Here is a 23,592-nt window from a genome sequence, read left to right on the forward strand (position 1 = left end):
AGTGTTAATTGTTGATATCAAAATAGCAATGAATGTACTGTCAAACTTGTCTAAGGCCCACTTTAGACTAACGACGGTATACTGTCATTGTGAGCGACGGTTCTCTTTAGACACAGGGCCAGGAAATATCAAGGTCACCCGCGGACTCCAGGATTCCTTTGAGGTGCGAGTGTGACACACAGTGACCTGTTATGCACAAAGCTTTAACTGTTTGCAACCACTGTTGCCCTGTAGATGAGACGCCGATGACATGGACAACAAAGGAAGATATTGAGGCCTAAAAAAAGATAGGCAATAAATGACATTGAACCTGATATTCCTGGCAGCTGCTGGCATGGGGTAGGGGCATGCCAGAGAAATAACTACTCAGGTGGCAGGGCATCGCACCAGAATAAGCAGTTTCAGCTGTTTCCATTGCTGAATGCATTGCATATTCTGACAGTAAGAAAATGATAGAAATTTTGGGTGGGAAACAGCTTGCTGTCTACTAGGCTTATTAGCATTTTACCCGCTTCCATCGCAGGAGACAGTTTTTCCTTAGACAAGGAAGAAACAACCACAGGACCCCCACTGAATGGTCGCAAGACCAGGTCTCAGGTGGTTGTGACAACAATTTGGAGATTATCATCAAGCAACTATTTTGATCCCCTTTAGATGGCCAAAAAATACTGTCGCGAAAGATGTCTTGAAAATAACAGTCGCGTTAGAATACATGCCGACTTTTAAATCTAAGGATACCCTTAACATGTACCCCTATATCATTCAAATAACTATCGTGGATTTTGTTTTGACATTTGGTGTGGGACCATATCTTTATATACTCTAGCAGTGACATCTAGCTGCGGTGTTAAGTAGAACCGGTCATAGTTGCCCTGAGGTACTCTCCAAGCAGAGGTTGATGGGGCAGATCGTCACCGTTTTATCATATGCCTTTTTTTTTCGCTAGCGAATATCATAAAACGGTGACGATCTGCCCCATCAACCTCTGCTTGGAGAGTAGCCCTGAGGATGGTGACAGACAGTCACCGAAACATTGGCTGTAAACTTATGAATAAAGAACCTTGTGGGATAAAAAACAGCATAATAATAGCTTTATTGCATATTTCTGCCCAGACGGCTAAATGCATAGATGACTACACATGGTCTAGAAGATACAACATGCATATAACATGACAAACTAAAATGCCATATTCTAGTATTACAAAGTGAAGACAAACAAAACTGTAAACTATTGTTGATCACATAATAATAATTATAATAACAATGATAATGGTTTATTGGTCAGAAATAACCTGTACAATCATGGCAGCCAGTGCTAAATACTAGTAGCTGCAGGGTTTACAATCACATCATACACAACAGCGAAACAGATACATATTTATTTGCTCCACAGATACATATTCATTTGCACATTGTGGAACTGCCGCTTGGGTCTTGGTGGCTGCCCTTCGGTGCCAGCAGGTGACCTCCATACGACCTCCCCCAACCGAAGTCGTATTGGTACAAATAAATTATTTGCTCTGTTATTTGCAGATGATACAAACTTATTTATGTCCCACAAAAATTTTGACACGTTAGTAACATCTATGAATAATGAATTGTATAAGATAAATCAATGGTTCAAGGCAAATAAATTGTCCCTTAACGTAAAAAAAAAACTAATTTTATTATCTTTGTAGGAAGGAACAAGAAATACGATAAAGAAAAGCTAGGATCTATATTAATGACAATGCTATCAATCAAGTAAGTCTCACCCGTTTTTTAGGCGTAATTATAGACGAGAAACTTTCATGGAAGAACCAAATTGATTTTGTTTGCAAAAAAATTTCCAAAAACATAGGCATCATTAGAAACGTCAAATCTTTGCTGTCACGAAACATATTTATGGTTCTTTATTACAGTTTGATTTACCCTTATCTAACTTATTGCAACATAATTTGGGGTAGTACGTACACAACATCCATCAATCCTGTTTACCTCCTTCAAAAGCGCTTTGTACGAATAGCAGCCAATGCGTCATTCACAGCACACACAGCAGCTCTGTTTCGTGATTCAAATGTTATGACTGTATTTGACATCAATAAATTTCAAATTGCCTTATTTGTCCATAAAATTGTCCATAATAGCTCTTCCCTACCTGAACAATACAAAGGTCTTTTAAATTTCAACTCAGATATCCATCACCACTATACGAGACAACATAATCTTTTAAGATCAATTATGACAAAAACTACTCAAAAACAACATACAATAATGTTTAGAGGCCCCACCGTATGGAACAATCTCAGCAAAATTCTACAGTCCTGCTCGTCTTTACCTAGTTTCAAAAAACTTTTAAAGATAGATATCATAGAACATCCAAGTATTACTTTCTCCTGATTTGTTTGTTTTCCTTGTTTTCCACTTTTCCTTTGGTATCTGATGACAAAATAATTCATATGATTGTTATTTTTGTATAGTTTTGACCTATTTCTTTATAAATTGTTATTCATTATAATACTTATTAGATTTAAAACTCAAAATTTACTTTGTAGTTCCTCTTCTTTTCATTTGTTTCATTAGGATTTATGTTAAAATTCCAATTTCTTCTTTCGTTAGTTTTTCTTAGTTTCGATGATATATAATTTTGTAAAAATCCCATTTGAGTAGTTTAGGGGAGGCCCCCGAAAAGCCGTATAGGCTTCTGGCCTCTCCTGCATGTATTCTTTACTCTATTTCTCTTTGTTTTATATTGTACATATGCGAAGAAACAATAAACAAAACAATAAACAATAAACAAGTCAGGTACCCATTCACACCTGGGTGGAGTGAGGAAAGTAGTGTAAAGTGCCTTTCCCAAGGACACAACATCGGGCATATCAGGATTTCGAACCCAAGACTTCTTGGTTCAGGGCGAAACACCCTACCATTGCCCCATTCGATGTCACTCACGATGTACGGAACAGTTGCAAATTTACTCCTTTTCCACATTGTTAGGCAACTCTGCAGTGTATGTGCAGTTACCAATGGAGATTGACACTACCTTAGAGATGATCTTGTCCAAAGCAACAGCTACAAAACGATCAGAGGTCTCATGTTTCTTGATGTGTGGCACAGAATGAAGGGTGATGTCATTGTGCACTTCACTTGGTAGAATGGCCGGTAAAATATGGACTATGGCATAATGGCGGGCTGTTTGTGCGCTCTGATTTGGATCAACAAATGGGCAGGATGTAGAAACATGCTGAACAAAACATAGAATTTCACCAACATGCCTGTCTTCACCAAACAACACAGTGTATGAATTGTGCCTGTATACCCGTGTATATGCCCGTGAGTGATACATTGTCCCGTGGATCATCATTCTGTAAAGGGAAGATAGAAAACAACTGTCAGGAAATGATACCAGCCCTCCTTGTAACATTCTATTTCATTTATGTAAAAACTGGCAGAAGTTGAGAAAATCTGGTGTCCTCGAACCAAAAATTGTAATAACATGAGTTCTAACATCCAAATACAGCGTTCAAATTCACAACGGTTGCCCACTCGGCGAATACAAAGCGAATTCTGATTGTTTTGTTCAAATTGTTCTATGGACGCCCGTGTGATAACCAAATCAAACCCTGTGAAATACTGTAAATCCTTGCATGATGTGAAACAGCCCAGGTGGAACATTAATTTATGTCATGTACACTAGTAGACTACTTTATCACTCATGCAGACATGTTTGCAAGGATTTAATTTTGTAGTAGGGAGAAAATGGGGTGTTTGCAGTGGTTTTGAGTTTGGGTTTGAAACCATAGTACATATAGCGCTACAGTCGAACAATGGAACAGCTTTTCGCAATGGTTTTATTTATAACCTGGAATCCAAACCTACTATAGCTCTTCACAAATAGCTTTGGATCTAATTATGCCTATATTTAGCACATCCTGGAACAGCGTTCAAATAGACCAATCCCAAAGCCATGCCCCCTGTTCGATTTCGAACACCTCTCCGTCAAAAACAGAGTTTGAAGGACCAAACATGGTCGCTGCGGCTAGGTTGAAAATGATGCCACGGTTTAGCTTTTGTGGCACTTAAACCCTTTCAGAGCGGGCCAAATAAGAATGCTATGTCTTCTTTGTTGAAGTCTGTATCCACCGTGTAGAGTTGTTAAAGGAGGGGGTAGAACCGGTAGATGTTGTTGCGGTGAGAGCGTAATGTTTTCGGTCAATGTTAAAGCGGTATGCGCCGCATAGCTTTCCCTTGTCGGTGGGCATCAGCGCCCAGTTTCTGACAAGCAGCCGATGCACGTGTAAAACAGGGTTCATATATCTGTGACAGGGTTCCCACTGTATTGACTGCATGCATAACAGCTGCATGGTGTTTAGTAACTAAGAATAAAAATGCCTCCTTTTACTTCCCTGTTCACTTTCAAGTTAACCAGTTTCACACACCAGTAACGGAAGAGACGAAACTCTGCGCCAGCGGACTTTGTAGTAGTCAGCATGTGGTACAAGCTTCCTCTCCTTGAGTGCCCGATCTATTTTCTTTTTAAATTTGTTTTTGTTCTGAGCATGCATTCAACCAATACAGTGGAAAATCTGTCCCAGATATACGTACCCTGCTTTACACGTGCCATTTCTGCCCCGCCAACGCTGTTTTTGCCGGAGATGCTCTGAATAGAACAGGGGGTTCTATGGGTCTTCTATTCGTTCGATATGGTGTTCGACAGGATCGGTCTATTTAATTGGACCTGGGTGTTTCTGAGCATGGGATTTTACTGCCGTGTATATTATAGTAAGATTCTGTTCTTACTTTGATTTTCTCCTTAAACACAAATTTTAGGTACAAAACATTTCTATTACTGATAAAGACTAAAAATCCTAAAAATCAATGAAATATACATTGTGGAAATTAAAAATATGCTAGTTCCCTATAAAGAATATTTGTGAATATATTCCTATGGCAATATATGTACTGTATTATAAATGGTAACACATAGATAAGCAGCAGGGTAAAACTACATATGTACCTGTATAGAATTGAAAGTGTACCAACCTGTCATATGTGCACAGATCTCCGAGCGGTTGTCTGGTTGCTTGCATGATGGCATCATAGTGGGCATTTTTCAGCAGACCACGACCATCTTTCGTGTCTCTCTTCAGGTAGCCAATCGCAAAGCAGCTTTCAGCTATCTTGTGGTAATTGGATCTGTAGACAAATGTTCAATATAGTTGACTATGTACATAATGCATTCTAACAACTGTGCTAACATAGTGCTATCCAGCACCTTTTTTAGTGCTAATGAGCAATATATAACGACATTGATTAATACTTGAGTTTCAGGGATCAAGCTCATTAAAACAATAATTCCATTACTTTTTTTTCACATGAATTACATGTGTCCCTCAGTGTTCTTGAATATGACGGCAGTTTTTAAAAATCACATCAAGCAAGTGGTGGGATAAATACAATATATTGACTTTGCAGTGCTATTTGTCCACGGACAATTTTCGACAATGATTGAGCTTTTTCTGATCTGCATTCTTTAGATAATGCACTACATGTAGATGAGCACAATTCTTTATTATAGAGTCACAGACTCTATTGTAAATACATGCTCACATGGCATTAAAAAGGAGGACAAGGACAGACGCCACAGTGGAGTTACAATACTATTTATTAGTGGCAGGCTCAAAATAGGAATAATTTTGTAATCCATTGAAAATCATTCTTTTTCTTTGAAAACTCTGGTACAATGTGGAGCCGTTAGACAGCACAGCCGGTCTAAGCTCTCCCATTTTGGTCAAAAATTTGTCAACTTGGTGGAAGAAGAACATTTGTAAGTTGTTGGGTCCTTCTGCCATGGCCCTGAGCGGATGTATACAGGACAACTGGGGTGAAAGGTAAGGTTTCTGCCCTTCTTTCGGCTTTTCTGGGAGTTTGAGCTGGTCAAGTGCCTTTTTTTTCCATTCGTATTTATCAGACCATTATGACTTTTAGCAGCAGAATTTTCGAGATTGAAATTTGGATTAGTACTTTTATGACGCCTTGTTTATTGTATTTTAACATGCTTTCCTATGGGATGCAGTCACTTTCTATGACACCTTTAGTGCTCCTGTGTATCTGAATACAAGGTAGCAACCCTGTATTTCACCGTGAAATCTTAAACTGTATGTAAAAACGTTGACGCCAATGCCGGCGAGCACAAATTTATCTGTATGGCAGTATGATAAGTGAACATTTAGATTGTACAAATGAGATTGTGAAGTTTTCCCATTCAGCGTTTAAATGCGCGTGACCTTTGCAGCTGCCTGCCGAGGTGAGTCGGATGCAGTTCTGAATGACCTCGCACGACCCCATATCAAAGTGGCCGTCAAATTGTTAAAAAACATTGGCACATTTTCATTACGAACACGCCCATGTAAAACATGTTTCATAACGTGTAAGCCTATGGGGCGAAAAAACTCATGAATGAGACCTTAACAGATTTTTTGATACATCATATATGTACATACTTCTCTCCTGGGTCTCCCTGCTTCCATATCTTGTGAAAGAAGTCCCGAGCTGGACTTCCCTCCTGAAAACATTCTCTGGTGACTTGAGGAAACTTCTGAATAATGGAGACAGCTCTCATCAGCTGTAGACAAAAGATAGTAGTATAAGGACACCTTTGTTTTCATATGCATACATAATTCAGGTCGGTGGTGTTTAACTTGGAGAAAATGATACCATTTGGGAGGAAAGACCTTCCAGCTCACCATCCTATTGTACCAATAGCTGTATTTGGGACAGGCTACCGGGCAACATGGTTGAGGATAACTATATTGTGGATCACCAATTTTGTCTCTGCCCTGTTGCCCAAGAGCACTGTTTGGTCATGATGGAAAAGGTATGAATTAGTTCAGGTTTAATTATATCACAATAATAGTGCAGTGATAGCTGATGATAACAATCTCTACTAAGTCTTACAAATTGTTATCATATAGATAAGACTCCATCAGTCGGATTCTGGTACTATACAATCTCATACTTTATACTAGTAACACACAGCCATGGACTGCTCACCTTTCAATAGTCAACTTTCCAAATCTTTTTGCTGTTACATTCTATAGTAGGTAGGTATTTCGGGGCTTGTTCAGAAAAAACTTCTGTCCTACAGGTACATGTACATAATTTATGTATATGTATTCTCAAACAGTTTAATGACTTTGCATTAATCATTAATACTGTAATATAAATTTACATGTACTAACTGTTAATGTTCATGTTGGAGGTGCGCGACCGACCGATAATGATGATTGGACATATATCACACTAAATGTTGGGAGATAATTTTTTTTTTTTAGAAATACTGGGAGTTAGAGAACTGTAACAATTTTGCCTTACAATAGATGTTTGAATATCAAGCCACAGTAAAAGTAAAGCAGTCATCCTCAATTGAGGTGAAGCAAGATGCTTTTTCAAGTAACTAGTGGTAGTGCAATGCGGCTTCACAACGGCTCACGTTTTTACGGCTCACGTTTTTGGTCACACCTACTGTTCTCAATTAGTGTGTTGTGTTCTATAACGTGCAGTGGTTTGACGCTCGAGGCTCACGCCCATAGCTGCCTCATACACAGGGCCGACGGCTTTATGTCACCATCCGAAATGACAAATGCATCCCTTATAACATCAACCTGGAGTCGACTGTTGGATCGAACGCGGGGCCCTAGGATCCACTGAATGTCATTTTGATCCAGTTGGCGATGCAGCGAGATTGCGTTACCGCTTGCGCCACGGGGACATGTAAATACTGTAGACAAACATTTGCATTTAGTATTTGTAGCCCTTGGTGAGGATAAGTTACATTTAAAGTTCGCCAAATAGATCAGAAGCATTGGGAGTTTTGTCTGAGTCAGTGGGGACAATATCAATATATTGGGGAGAAACATTTCTCTGGGGTCATTAACTATGTTTGTTTTGTCCTTGGCCAGATCATGGAGGTTGAAATAACATCTTATTTTAACCTCCTTGGCCAGATTACCCATGGCCCCTTGGGAAGCCTAGCCTTCAGTACTGCCAACAGGCCTGGGGTGGGGCTGGAAAATGAGTTCCCTCCCATCTGACTACAAAATAACAAAAACATCTCTGACCATTTGAGCTGGATTGAACTACATGTATGTACCCAGGGGCTGCAAGCTCAAGGAACACAGACACACATACCAGTACTGTATCTAATGCTTTGTTCGAATCACCCTCTTCACCAATAGCTGGGAGTAATACTGTAAATGCAGAGATGTTTGCAGGGATTTGATTCTGTGTAGGGTCAGAAAATAGAGTGTTGACGGTTGTTTTGAGTTCACATTTGAAGCTATAGTAGCGCTACATTCACACAATGTTATAGCTTTTGCAGTGGTTTTAAGCTCACGATAAAGAGTTCACCACAAAAACTGTGAATATAAAACCACCGCAAACATTTCTGCATTTACAGTATCTGCACATTAACTAGTAGGTGCATTGTAAATTAGTTGGAATCAGCTCCAGGAATCAAGCATAACAAGTCAGAATGAAGAATTATCCTAATACTAGTAATAGACTCAGGTTTGGGATGGCATCCTTGCCGTTACATCAGAAGATTGCAGTGAAAATGCTTGCTTTGCATGAAATAGTCGGAGCAATAGATAAGAACAGATACATCTTGCCATGAGTTACACACTTGTCTCTGACCATCTTCAGATGCATTATCATTATTGTAAATTACAATAATAATGATCATAATAATAACTGAAGTCATAATCAGACTGTGTTTCCAATTGAAAGGGAACTCCTCCTTCAGCCACTTAGTCTATATGGGTAAGACAGAACTAGAACACAGGTTAGGGGCCAGCAAGGCTAGCCTGTATGGTGACTTGAGAGACCATATGGCTAACTAGTGGAGTACCATGACAGACCACCTGACATGTATGTCACATGGTCTGTCATGGTACTCCACTAGTTAGCCAATTGGGGTTGAAGTCTCACATTTGCTAGCTCCACCAAGGGGGTACTTTCTGTTTTGATGTGGATTACATGTAGTTTTCTGTGATATTTCCCTTTTGATAAGGTACAGCCTGGGATGCATGCTTAACGTCCTTAGTTGTATTACCAAACTGCCATTTATTTAAGCAGATACAAGATTTAATTCATACATCTGGTTCAGTCTGGTTGGTCTTTAATTGTTGTCAGCCAGCCAGTGGTCTAGCTCTGATGAGGCTATTTGCATATGAGAATTGCCTGTGTCAGAGATAACGATTTTGACAATCTTGCACTTGAGAATGAAGAAATCTTTAATTTCTCTTTTCTTTTAGATTGTAAGGCAGACAAGTCATATGTGCAGGTAGGTCCTCATGTGGAAATGAAGACCAGTAATTCCTCATTCAAAGATGACAAATCAGTAATACCACTAAAAATTACAGTTGGCTACATGTATATGTATGATTTACGGATATTCGACCAGTTTTGTTTATATAATTAGGTCTGGGTCTCAGGACCTGTACCTAAACTGCTGTATCTGTGCCTGTACATGAAAACTGTTTAGATACATATAGCCAAGGGTTCAACAGACAAAGTTTCATTTCTAAGTAACACATACACTGGAGAATTTTCAAGAAGTCCACCACTGCAGTCACAATTAATAACCTGAACAGACTGGTAAGCTAGGCTTCAATGGTTTTAGAAATCCACACCAAAAAAAGGAAATTTAAGTTTTTCTTGCTTGGTTTTGGTCATTGTTTTGTTGTGCGCTGCTGGTTTTACTGGTGTTTGAACCAGGGAGGGAGGAAAAGATGATGGCCTGGGTCCCCCTTAAGATGCATTTTGGCCCTGTACTGTTGAAATGGTGATCACACCTCTTGTACCTCCGGCCAGTCTGATAATTATCACCAGAGTCTGAGAAGTCATTTCCTGAATCTGAGTCGTGGTTAAGAACCATGATCCACATATATGCACAGAACTTTCCAGATGTCTGTGCTGTGTGCAGTGATGATTAATGACCTGTCAGAGTGGTAAGCTAAATACAAAGGACGAAATACAAACTAGTGATAAGACATGTACTAATTTAGCCTGACAGGGTGGCTGAAGCAGTGACAGACTGACTTCCTACTTCCCCTTCATGGAGGGTGAGACATAAGGCCATGTCTCAATTGCAACTTGAATAACTAATAATACTGTTCTTGCCCCCAAAATCTTTTTTTTATTCCAAAGAAACATGAAACACCCCTTACTGTTACATAGTACAATGTACATGTTCATGTGTATTCTTCAGCTCTTTTGTCCTAGGGAAAACATATCAGGGTCCTTCCAGAGCATTGATAATTGATATTTCATACCTAATTAGCCCCATAGATAAGGGATGGAGGCCTGCTATCCAGCCAGGCTCTCAGCCTAGAGTGATTGATTAGGAGGAACTATACAGAACCTATACTGGATGTTGTGCCATAACTGGTGTTAAGAAACTAGATTGAATGTAGTTCATCTAAAACAAACACCAGAAGGCCTCAGGCAGGGCAAAAAGGCTCTGTCTACTATGGGAACTAGTTCCTCCTTTCCTGGAACTGGTTCCCCTGGTGTTCACCTATAGTTGAACCCTGAAACCCAGGTTTGTGTGTGTGTGGAAATTGTATTGAGTAGTATTTGCAAGGGCTTATTCTTGATACTGACCTGCTCAACGATTCCATTGGTGCCATGCACTAGCTTCATGAGCTGCCCATTTAAGTCCTCAAAGTGAAAGCATGAATGAGCCCACAGGGGCCCTAGCTCCCTCACATTATCCACATAGTGGACTAGGCAGTGGAAGTTGCACACGACCTCATCTACACCTGCATGAAAACAAAACATACAGATACAAATCTCAATACTCAAACAGGTTAACCTTTGTCAAGTTTTTTGACGGAAAAGAACTCAATTTCAATACTCAGTTATGTGCTGTAACAACAGACTTTCATCATGTGTACTTGGCTTTCAATGCTTTGTGCTGTTTGGTAGTGCAATAACATTCAGATCATGCTCATGATTTGTCTAATGTAGCTATAAAATGAAGGACCTTGCACTAGTACAGCCAATGACATTGATAGTAAGGTATCATTGCAAGATCCTTGGCTTGATTTTATCCGGTCATATTGCACAGAATTCAGTAGATCAAGTGTAATGCCAACCATGGGTCACAAAACAGAATGGCTTACAATGGTATAAAGCATGTTGCAGTATAACTTAAAAGAAACTGTTAAGACTAGTGATACAAAATATGCTCAGTCATACATGTGCATGTGAAGAATTTGTTTGATTAATAATGTTACCTACCATATAGATCTTGGAACTCACGCACAAACTGAAGAAGTTGTGCTTCGGCTCTGTCCAGATCTTCGGTAGTAATGGAAGATTGCAGGAGGGTGTGGATGGCCATTACGAGCAAAGTGTAATGCTCATAATACCGTTCTGGCAGGATGTTCACCATAACTGGTAGGGAATAATACAGTAGCCAGGCCCGAAACTCTGATGCTGGAAAGACAAAAAATGGTAACTTCATCATTTTTGAAGCTCCTTGCTGTTTGTTATTGTTTATTGACTGACTAACTGAAACAAAAGTTTTTTACATCTGACTTACATCTGAGACAATACCAATACAAATGCGCTTTTTACATTAGAAAAATAGTTCTCAAATAAAATCAATATGGTAACTTTGGTGTACACGTACAATAGAACAGTCATCCAAACTCTGGGAACTCACACTAAATTCACAGTTTGTTGAACTTGACTACACCAAATCATATTATAATACTGCAGATCTTGAAATGTTCTTGTTTGCTTTAAAACTTCTGGGAATAGAGGTACTGTACTTGTTAACACAATAACAGTCAGGTATATACAGCACCCGCAACAAGCAGCTTATTGCATAATTCATTGTAACAAAAATGGTGCAGCTTCATGCGTGTAATGCCTGGGGACAAAGCTAATCTCAAGACAGTACTGTAATACCAAAAAGCAAATCTAGATTAAACCTTTCCAAAAACTTCATTTACAACTTAGTTGAGAAATTTAGTCTCCATGAAGATAAAGTCACAGAATCAATGCAATTCTGCGATGGCTTACACAAATCTAGCTAATGTACCTTTCCAGTGCTGCAGGTGAGTGGAAATGCTCCTGGGCCTCCTGTGCACCTCCATAGGTGGCTTAATGCTTTCAAGCATGTTGTCAACCTCAGCCTTTCTGCGACCACAGTACCACGGCTTCCCCTTGTTCTTAGCGGTTTCATCAAACCAAAAATGGATAAGTTTTTTAGTGACACCTAGGAGGACACCATGCATGTAATCAATTGCCATGCCTTCAATCAAGTCGAAATGTGGTACCGTGGTCAGCCATGAGGGACCTTTTATTCCAAACACCTGTAAGGAAACAAAATGCAAATTATGTTGAACAGAAGAATGTGTTACATATGTCTAATAACTGGTAATTACACAAACATGTAATAATGTGAATTTTAGCCAGACTGCTAAGTTTTACGTCATGGTAATTTTTGATGACATACAATAATCTCACAGCACGTTCTACAACAAAAAAGGACTTAAAGGGGCATATTGTAGAATCTGGTGGGCAAAAATTACAAATAGTAAGAAATTTGAAAGATCTACACTAAGATTCACATTTGTAACTTATTTGTTACTTATTTCCAACATATTCCCGCTATTTTGTTACATTTCCATCATTAATAAACGACGAAAAACGCAAAAACGTGTGAAATCTGGTTCATTAACATATTAACTTGCGTCCCGCAAGTCAATATGCAAATAAGCCAGCGTAGAACGCTACGAAAAATCCGAATCGACCGTTATGGTCGGAGTTCGAGCATCACAGGAAAATCACCACAAGTGACCAAACTTTAGAGCGTCGGGCGTTCGATCGCGTGTTCGGTGGTTCGTCGGAATGTTGGACAAGATGGCGGCCAATTCAAGCGGCGGTGGGGATTGCGTATATAATTTTTTTCAAGACGTTCGCACGACACTACAAAGTCGCATCCGTACGTGATGAATATTGCTGTGCAGTGTAATAAGGTACATTCAACTAATGATGTAGAAAAATAATCAAAAACAAAGAATTTTGTTTTATGTTCATGTCACAATATGCCCCTTTAATACATTAAGTTTACTCAGTAAATTTTTCTTATGTTGAGCCCATAGGTATGGGCTCAACATATTGTTCTTGTTCACGTTCTTCTTCTCCTCCTGTCATTTCAGTTAATCGATTCAACTCTGCCATTTTTGGGCCAAACGACCTGAAATTTGGCATGGAGGTAAAGATGGCAAATACCCCCAAATCTTTTTCTAAACTTTTTGAAACAGGCCTTAAAATCATTCGTATGGCATTTTTAGGCAATTTTTATATCTCTGGCTCCTGTGGCCTGGTATTACAAGCAAGTGACCTGAAATTCGGTACAAGGGTGCCTTGAACATGTCCCTACAGAACTTAACTCACATTTTTTGGTGTAACGTTACATCACTTCAAAATGCTTCATTTTGGGGACTTTTGGACCCATTTTCAGACCAAAAACGGGTCAAAAGTGCTGTCCCCGTTCCATGTTCTATTCAAGGTTCTGCGCATTCCATCTTGGCCAAAGAATCCATGTTCTATCTAAGGTTCCAGGCGTTCCATTTGCTGCTGGCCAAAGAACATGTGTTCTTTTCAGGTTACCTTAGGTCACAGTGTTACAGGTAAACACACGAGCCTTTGCAGTAAGAAGTTGCTAAACTATGGCGAAGGCTCTTGGCGTCTCGCAGAACTTGTATGTATAGAGAGATTTTTTTTGCACGGGTGATTTTGGAACAATTTATGTATGGGGAGGGAGATCGGCAAAGTATGTTGCTCTCGCAAATGTTGCATTACTACATTTTTCTACATACTAGTTAATATTCCAATTTGCTCAGGTGTTATTTTTGGACAGCCCACTTCTTGCATGAGGAGCAGTATGGGCGAAACATGCTGTATTTGCTCAGGGGCAAATGACGGCCTTTCTACTAGTTTACTTTAGTTTTTGCATTGATTATCTAATAATAAATTGAATACTGACCCAATTTCCCTACGTAAACTAGCCAGATTCAGAACTCCAATATGACAAAGGTCTGCTTATCAAATTATGCACAATCAATTCTTATAATAATGCATAGCTATGCATAAAAGCTAAAATTCCGCAAAAATATGCAAGTGTCTTACAGCCTGGGTGGAGTCCATTGCAGCTGCAACATGTGCTTTGGTCCCTTGGTGAGTCCGCCTTGGGCCCTTTGGATTGTTACTCTGGTACTTGTATTGGTGTTTGTAAGCCTTGTGTTCTCCTTTCTGCTCGCACTTTGGACACCCAAAATTGCCATTGTGCTGTTTCATGTTCATCAGCAGCGCTTTGGCCTGCAGGTCGGCAGTGCACCCAATAAGGAACACTTTTGCAATGTAACTGTCCTCATTTGGTGGGTGCACCTCAACACCTGGCATGGGAAAATATTTTCAGATGGTTACAGCAAGCTGATATACAAGAATGTGGTGACCATTTTCAAGTTAAATCAGAATCTTCAGTACATGAACATGAACCTCCAAGTTTATGGCCATGCACATCAAGTGCTGTAATCAAGCATAGTAAGGTGTATGCAAGTTAATCTTCTGGATGACATCATTTGGAGGCTTTTGAAGTGATTTGTCCCCTTGAATTTATTCCCTCGGGCTCTCTGTCTGTCTATAAATGCTCAATTACAATACCTGTGTCACATGCAAATCTGGCGTGCCTGCCTTTTCCTGCTCTCTTGCCATATAAGGCAACGGCTATACAAGGATTTGAGAACGTATTGCCATATAAGGTCTTATTGTGTGCGACACAGTGTTGAACCAAGCTTCCCTGGTTCCTTCCTTGAAGCATGCTTGCCTTGAAGGTAAAAGCCAGGACATTGCGTTTCGGCATGCGCGCCGAAACGCAAAAAATACCCGACGGCGCAACAACCCTAGGACGGTCCAGGAGTATGCCATACGTCAGAGAAAATTTTGAAATTTTGACCCTCTGAAAAGCTATTTCCTGCAGTTTGAGAGGCAAATTGTGCTGGTAGAGTAAGCTAAGTTAAGAAAATCTCTAATAGCTATAGTGAAAAGATACACAAGGGTTTCCGCTTGATTTTCAGGGGTGAGGGGGGTGGGGCTATGCCCCCCCCCCCCAACATACCTCCTGTGCCGCCGCCACTACACTAAAGCTATAAGTTGACAAACAGTATCCAGAAACAAATTGCAAAGGCAATTTTTAAGCTCAACTCAAGGTTTCTTAAGAAACACCAAGTTGAAGTTTGTCCAATGGTTGTTTGTGATATAACATGTTTGTATGCTGGCTATAATTATATGAAGGGTAACTAGTGGGTTATCAGAATATTGATGCTGTATAATGCAACTGCTGCCTAGCCCATGTTCAAGGTCAAATTGCCAAGAATTAAGTTATATGCTTTGATTCAGAAAAATAATATTAGCTGAACCAGAACACTCTCCTCTGGTCTTGAGTATGGCTTTAATCTACCATAAACAATTGCAAGCTACATACCTCTCTGTAGACTTGCAAGGGCTTTGGCAAACGGCTCCATGAAAGCGATCATTGGAGGCTTAATGAAACCAAAGAAAACGCCCGCGAAGATACAGTTCTCTCTCTTGGTCCTTTAAAATAAAATGATAACCATTAGAGGAAAAGTCAATCATTTAGTAACATATCTATCTATCAATCTATGTGTGTCAAATCATCTGAAAATCTCATGGAGTTGACTAAATTATCAAATGCCTTTTATTGATAAAGGTCAAGCTCTTATCAGAGAATTGTTTAGTATCAAATCATCCAACAATCCGAAATAGCAAACAATGATGGCACTTCAGAGAGGAAACTCCTTAAATCCTCTCATTTGTGAAAAGACCCCTTTCCAAATACTGGCGTTATTTTAAATCTGGCGCGAGCGCGCATTATTTGAGCATAAGAAAAGTTACAAACGTAGGATGAAACGCCACAAAAAAGTGAAAATATCGGCCTGGGGTTCTTCAGTTCTCAAGACAATATTCTCTAACGTTTTTCTGGGATTCCATCCGGCCAACAGATATCTAAAATATTTCCGCGCAAAATGATTTAAAGAAACGTTACATCTGACATACTGGAAAACACGCGCATATGCCCTCACTCCTGATCCTTAAGTCCTCAGGATAAAATTCGCGTCAAAAAAGCCGCCGAAATTCTGCCAAATTTGTACCCAAAAGGACCTTGACCTCAAGGATACATTTGTAGGTTTGGGGGTTTATTTTGCGGAATATCGACGGATTTCACAGAGGGGAACTTCTCTCCGCCGACTCAGATGACTCGACGCTGCTTCCTATTGGGGACGCCATTGTTTAGCCTTTCCCGCGCTCTCCTCTTACCGTTTGTTTACTTTTCCCGTGCTCAAATAACGCGCCAGATTCAAAGGGGCGCCGGTATTTGGAAAGGGGTCTATTGTCAAACACCTTTAATTTTGGGAGCATTTAGGCATGTCCAAATATTCTGCATCTTTCTAAGCACTGTGATAATTCAAAATCAACTGTCAATGTATACGTATGTCCTAGACTCTTACCGTTGGCGGTATGGGAGTTCGTTCACCGTGAAATAAACAGGCCAGATGCCATAGTTGCTTGACTTGAATACTCTTACACCATCTGTGTTCATGAGGAGAGACATGTTGTTGGGATCTTTCAAATCTTCTATCTTCCTGTACTGATGTCCATCAGTGATGTCTTCAATGGTGTTCTGCCCCTTTCTTTGTCTTTCAAACCTGCTGCGGATCACTTTGCAGAACCCCTTACCTAGTGGAGAAATGATATTGTAAGCAATCTTATTAATCTTGCTTGTTTCAGTGCAAATGTGATATGTGACTTGGCAAAGGTATATATATATACACATATATATCACTTCCAACTCCCAAAGTGCTGAAAGCAGGGAAAACTGGCTGAATAAGGCTTTACCTCACTAAAAAGGGCTGAATGAAGATTGTCTTTTGTTCACCTCTTGTCTGAATGTCTGAATATAATTTAATAGAATCTGACATGTTTACTATGCGACAGAACATAATAAGAAAGTCAGTCACTTTGAACCTGTTTCCATGCCTCCAGAGTGGGGTGTGAAAACTCAAGCTTAAGACCCTGTTCATACTAAATCGCCCGAATCACAGAAATTGCTGAAGACGCATTGATGTGGCTTAGTATGGACGCTCCAAATCGCATCTGAAAACGCCCGATGTGCATTGCAGCGAAACTAACTCCGGGAGGTGGTTAACTCCTGATTTGTCTGCATTCTGACTTAGTTAGTATGAACGCTCATCCCGGCCTTACTGCGCATTGGGTGCATTACTCTGCAAATTCAGTCTTTCCACTCACTATACGATATTCGTCTACCTCCTGGCTTGTTGGAATATATGCGGACTGCGACAGAAATATGGCAGAATCGGGTGGCGATTTTGGCATATGGAATGAAGAAATTGCATGTACTGATGGCCATCTTTGGGGATTTAGGGATTCAGAAGAAACTCAGGGGATCCCACCGAAACCAGAGCGTGTAGGCTGAAGTTAGCCTCTACCAGGCCCCTCGGGATGGCTGGAAAAAAAGTAGAAATTGGCCAAATAGAGTGAATAGTATGCCAAGGGAGTTGGCTACGGAGAGAGGTTCCAATCTGCCCTCAGAGCGGCAAACTGCACCCCTATAGCAGACTTAAACTCCTCTTTCATGTTTTCCTGTCTATTTGGCCATTTTCTACTCTTTCCAGCTGCCTCCCTAGCCTGGTAGAGGCTAGGCTGAAGTTTCGGCTGCCTGAGTAAGCCAAAAAGGGGTAAGCGAAAACATGGCAGTAATGCCGCACTATTAAAGGTGAAAAACCTCAAGATGAAGTACAAGAAGGTTATTGAACACGACAGTAAGAGTTTTAGCAATCGAATTACGTGTCTGCTGTTGATCAAGCTGTTGGACGCTATTTTACAACACACGCTCATTGGACCCCTGGTGTGAAGGAATGCGACTCCGGGCGATTTGGCCCTAATGCTAATAGGGCGACTTTAGTATGAAGGGGGTCTAAATGCTCCTTTGTTCGGCCTGAGCATATCAATCATGAATAAATTAATGACCTTGGTTTTCAGCCACGGGCATCTACATAGAACAATGCACACCAGCTTGTTTCAGCCCTCTTAATCATTACAAAGCCTGATATATTCAGCCAGCCCAATATTGTCAGCTTTCAGCGGTTTTAGAGTTGTTAGGGGTTGATAGACTCCCTTTTGTACAACGTTTGCTCTCGGCTGTTGTTATTGACAGACTTCAGGAAATTTACTTGACTGTCATCTTTATTCATGTCTTCTCCATCCTCACCTGAGAGTCCAAAATTATTCATATCTTTCCGAATCGTATCCCCTTTCAGAGGGTGCACTTTAGGTTTGATCAAGGACATTAGAAACAGGAAATGCCTCCAAGCAAAGTTTCAAATCAGGTCATCAGGTTCAATCATAGGCGGTAGGCCAGCAAGTTTTTGTTGAAAACTGTGTTACTTTGTAAAAACTAATAATTGATCACACACGCTCTAAAACACACTCAGTTTGCTGAATTATGGACACACAGTGCACCTCGTCCACTGAAAGATTCCTGATAATCGGCCCCTAGCCATTCAGGACAACTCCGCACCAATTACTCAGTGCATGATAAGTGTATTTTGGGCTCGAAGAATGACATTTCTACTGATCTGACAGGCTGATAAGTAGAATAAGAATTCTAAGAAACCAAACTCAGTCCATACATAAGCGTTTTTGTATTTTTAAGATCTATTTGAGGAATGAAACATGTTGAACTGTTGCCAAACATATTGTCTAAAAGATAGGAAATTGTGAATAGAAAACTCAGCCGGTCACTTTGCCGTAACGTTCTGAATATCTGAATAAGGAAGTTTTTTTCACCTCAGTTGTCTTGACGCATTTGAAAACGTATATCTTATGTCCATCAAAACGTAATGAACTGCTATACATTTAGTTTCATCGGTAATAAGTTATAAGCACTTTTCATAGCAGAACATACAGTAAGCATAGCGACTTTGTGCAGCGTCGAAAATGTTGAACAAAATGGCGTTGCCGCGCCTGCCCGCAACATGTTTTTGACGGTCTTGTAATGTTTCAGACTTAGGGACTGATCGATATTTATTGGGGGGGGAGGGGTGGTGCAAAGTGGGTCCGGTAAAAAAATTTTTTGATGGCCCTCCCCCCGGCTCAATTTTTTTTTCAATGGCCCTCCCCCCCGCCCATTTTTTTTTTCAATGGCCCTCCCCCCGGCTCTAAAAATTTTTCGATGGCCCTCCCCCCCATTTTTCATGACTTTTCACATGAACATGTTACTGAATAAAAGTTAGCGGTAGTGATGTTTGACTGGGACAGCGGACGTATTCGGGGTTGTCCTGACGCACACGCAACATATCATTCGCGTCTCTCCCAAAATACATAGAGTCGACTTTTCATTTTGGCAACAATGCATAATAAGACTTACCTTGCCTCAGCGTTCCCGCCAACCCGAAGGCAATCTAGGGCGGCTCCGGAGGGCATGCTTTCCCGGGAATTTTTGGATTTTCAAGCCTTCAAAAACGCAATTTCTCGCAATTTGAGAGGCAAATCATCCAGTTGAGAGCGGTTGTCAGTGGTTTTGCGCCTTTGATGTACTATCATCGGCGGTTGTGCTAACACGACCCGATGATTTGCCTTTCAAAACGAAGGAAATCGGTAGCTATGTTGTCACTTGTTGCTATTTACTTCTCATACGCTGTTTTACTTTTACATTTATTTGTGTTTTCAGGTACGTGAGTACCGACCAAGTTTCGGAATGGACACAGAAAATAAAACCTTTGATGAAACCGGCTACCATATCATGTTTGTCCCTTAACTTTCGTTTCATATTCATTCGTATGTTCTCGACCAAAGAGTTTATTTTTATGCCACTAATACCAGGATTTACCCATGAAAATTGCTAACATGGTAAGCTAACCAAATCGTGATGAACTTATAAGTAATAATCACGAATAGACTGTAGTTTATTCCGTTACAGACATTATAAACGCTACAATCATCGTAGTACCAAATATGAAACTTTAGTTAATCAAGTGACGATAGATTAGATCCATTCGTGGGTCAAAGAAGCAGGGCTGGTAAGTTACCATCACAAGAGTCCACATGACATCTGATCAAGGCCAGTTCGATGTAGGGTCGATGCTAGAAAATTGATATGATCCTCCGGTGGCAAAATTCAGCTGGCCAAGACAGTCCTAAAGAGCCAAGGAAATAAACTGTGACTACCGGAAAACGCCGCATGCTCCGGCTTCCAGTGTGTTTTCTTCATCCTGTACGTACTATTCCTGTTTCCTATGTATGCTAATACTCGTATAGTCGTGCTGCTATAATTCCAAAGATGGGGTCTTTGCATCGATTTTCCAACAGCAAATTGAACAAAATCGCGACACAACTTTGGGCAAGATGGCTGCACAGTACTCTGTGTGTTCACCGCATCCAAACATAAAAGAGAGAGATCATGATCACATGACATTGCAATATTTGTTTGTATGGAATCGAAAGATTAGAAGAAGTTTGGGTGTGATTTCAGTGATTTGTAGTAGTATTCATTTTTGGAACAGATATCAACTTTTTATGTAACGATGTGTTTGCTTTGATACCTTGTGATGCTGTCAGCCTTCAGGCGTTTCATGGCTTTCATCATTTGGCTGAGTTCTTCCCAGTTCAAGATATAAACAAAATACTTAGCACCGCGAAAATCCGTATTGCTGTTATTGAAAAAAAAAAACATAATGATGGACAACAACATCATATTTGATAGGTGCTTCTTGTTCCAGTGAATCTTCCTCGCGGCCGTAGGACTAGGACCGTCGGTTCTTCGTTTTCCCACTTGGGGGCGTGATGCACTGGTGGTGCCGCGCCCCGCCCCGCCCCTGGACAATACGTTCCAAGCACGCGACTCCGCTGTTTCGCAGGAAGCCATCCAACTATCAACTCAAAGAGAGGTGCCAATTACTATTAATTAGCACCCCGCCCTACCGCTCCGATCTTGTCTCGACGCCCCACCCACCCGGGAACATCCCTTTGCGACTCGTGTGACGCTGGCAGCATTGCGCGAAAACGTAAACAATAGCCGAGTATAGCTACGGCCGCGTGGCGCGTTGGATACACCCGATCCCTCGATCTCGGAAGTTAAGCAACGCGCGGTCCGGACAGTGCTTGGATGGGAGACCAACCAAGGACGTCCGGATTGCTGTAGCCTCACGAAGCTTTCCACGAAATCGTCTTCCGGGAGGGACGTAAAACGGGGGTCCCGTGCTCGAGGAGGTGCCTCGAACACGTTAAACAGCCTCATTACCCTACACATTGGGTACCTGCCTGTGGCACTGGCTGCAAATACACCTGATATTATTATTATTATATATCTGCGGGGCGGGTCCCGGACTATTAGAACAGCCGTAAATGTATCAGATTCCCGGGGAAATCTCCTTATTTGAAAGCCGACAGTCCGCAGTTGACCCAAACAGAGGCAGTTATTAACGTAAAAGATTCCTTTCTTTGTCAGCGCGGGAATAGAATTGATTCTTAACTGTATTTCTGACAAATTTCTAGATCGAGGTTATGTCATTTTCCCACCCAGAATATTTGCGGCCCCGCCCACAAACCGCCGACTTTCCTTTGGTTACTTTGGTAGACTTGCTGGCGTCTCGCCGACGGCATCAAAGGATGCCGACTGTCAATCAGCGGCAACTTTGTGGGAAAACGCGTGCGTTGGATCTCCTTGTGCTACAAAGTTTTTATTAGACTGTAGTTCCACGTTTTCTGTAAGTACAATCTGACGCAGCACAGCGGTTTCGGCGGCGATTTTTCTGCAAACATGTCTGCAAACAAGCTTGGGAATACCAGGAATATCGCTTCCTATTTCGCACCGCCGAGAACTTCTGACAGCGACGATTGTAGCGTTCCACGTTTTCTGTAACTTGTAAGTAACGTTACCAGGAATATGGCTTCCTATTTCGCACCGAAGGGACTCTGACAGCGACGATTGTGGCGCTTCGACTCCGGACAAGCCGGGCATAGCTTAAAAACGTCCAAAGTGAGATTTCGTCGTCATTTGACGCCCGGACGCCCCTCTGACGGTTTCAACGTAAATCCCGACAGGCCGCACGCAGGCCGTAGAATATGGGGAGTTTTTTAGGGATGCGTGCGCGTTCTCAATAGCAGATTGCTACGTATACAAAATTACCAGAACTTTGGATGGTACATGTAACGTTATAATGAATTTTGAAAAAACTTTTTCGATGGCCCTCCCCCCTGATGCAGTTTTTTTTCGATGGCCCTCCCCCCGGCTCAAATTTTTTTTCGATGGCCCTCCCCCCAGGCCAAAAAATTTCTCGATGGCCCTCCCCTCCGGTGCACCACCCCTCCCCCCCCGCTAAATATCGACCAGTCCCTTACGGAAATACAAAAACGCTAATGTATGGACTGAGTTTTGTTTCTTAGAATTCTTATTCTTATTGTCCCAGGGACACCACCTCCCACCCCCATGCAGGCCCTTACTTATCAAAATCAGCCTGTGAGTCTTGGAATCGTTTAGGAACATGCTTTAAATATCGCACATGCAACATGTAAAAGTATACAGTACTTGTAAAAAAGGTCTAAATACATGAGAATACATAGCATTATTATGGACTTACGTTTGCACATATTCTGCAGCTGGTCAAGAATGGGCATCTCCAGGAAGTAAAGTGTGTCAGCTTTAGAAATGTCCTTCCCGCATAGCGCATTCGTACAGATGGTGCTGTTGGAGTCATTGATTTGTAGACATATGCAGACTTTCCACTTCTTCACCGGAAATTCCAAGTTTTTGAGACTGAAAAACTTGTTGAATGCATGTCGGGAAGTGGTGAAAAGGCTATCCCTGTGGCAATGAAGGCCGATCAAAACTAGAAGGCTGGTCAGTGCATCGCTGGAGAAGTGGTAGTTCAAAGCACAAGCCATGATCATGAGCATGCTCTCTCCAAATGTAATCTGGGCACCTGCAAAAAGGGGCATGGTCTCTAAACGCAGTCCCTGGTGATCTGATTCTGACTCGGTGCTCTCCATATCTCTGCTCCCGTAATAACTGAAAACAGTGTTCGTTCTTGTACGAGCTTCTTCAACTTCATCCCAATCAACTCCTTCGTCTTCTGAAGAAAAGTCATTCTCGGGACCTGTGTCTTCTGACTCCATAATGGAGACAAATCCAAGGCACTGTAACCCAGGGAAAATAGTCCTTCAAATGCAACAGCTTCAGGAGACACTTATGATGACCTGATCAGATGCTGTCTGCTGACCTGAACTAAACCGTCTGACCTCCTAGGGCCGTTAATTAAAGGCAGGTCTCTTGTACACATAAAGCAAGTTAACATAACATTAGTCAGACTTTTGTTGTCTGGGGAGATTCAAGCAGAAGGGGATTATCATAATGATTATAATATGAACACTACTACTGTTTTAGGATCATGTGAAAAGCATGATCATTCCTTGCCAGGCAAGTGTTATGACTTTTGT

General features: G+C 41.1%; 2 protein-coding genes across 2 annotated transcripts in view; both read right to left on the reverse strand.

Annotated features, from left to right (window-relative positions):
- LOC136446693 (transcriptional repressor NF-X1-like) overlaps positions 1-23,592 on the reverse strand; it is a 125,625-nt gene that overhangs the window by 57,059 nt on the left and 44,974 nt on the right. The gene's annotated exons all lie outside the window — the stretch shown is intronic.
- Positions 1,070-23,490, reverse strand: LOC136446694 (uncharacterized). Its single transcript, XM_066445164.1, has 10 exons — positions 22,737-23,490; positions 16,587-16,815; positions 15,542-15,651; positions 14,188-14,453; positions 12,092-12,365; positions 11,284-11,481; positions 10,645-10,802; positions 6,483-6,604; positions 5,023-5,175; positions 1,070-3,344 (listed from the first exon to the last, which is right to left on the reverse strand). Exons 1-10 carry the CDS (start codon positions 23,269-23,271, stop codon positions 2,954-2,956), a joined length of 2,436 nt encoding a protein of 811 aa, XP_066301261.1. The 5' UTR covers positions 23,272-23,490; the 3' UTR covers positions 1,070-2,953.

The sequence above is a fragment of the Branchiostoma lanceolatum genome, chromosome 13 (assembly GCF_035083965.1).
Source record: "Branchiostoma lanceolatum isolate klBraLanc5 chromosome 13, klBraLanc5.hap2, whole genome shotgun sequence".
Lineage (NCBI taxonomy): Eukaryota > Metazoa > Chordata > Leptocardii > Amphioxiformes > Branchiostomatidae > Branchiostoma > Branchiostoma lanceolatum.

Excerpts from the sequence above, each read along its gene's own strand:
- LOC136446694 (XM_066445164.1), bottom strand. The coding sequence starts at position 23,271 with ATGGAGTCAGAAGACACAGGTCCCGAGAATGACTTTTCTTCAGAAGAC. Across the intron at positions 16,816-22,736 it reads GCTGCAGAATATGTGCAAAC|GTAAGGGGTTCTGCAAAGTG; the intron begins GTAAGTCCATAA and ends TTTCTCCACTAG. Across the intron at positions 12,366-14,187 it reads CAATGGACTCCACCCAGGCT|GTGTTTGGAATAAAAGGTCC; the intron begins GTAAGACACTTG and ends GTTTCCTTACAG.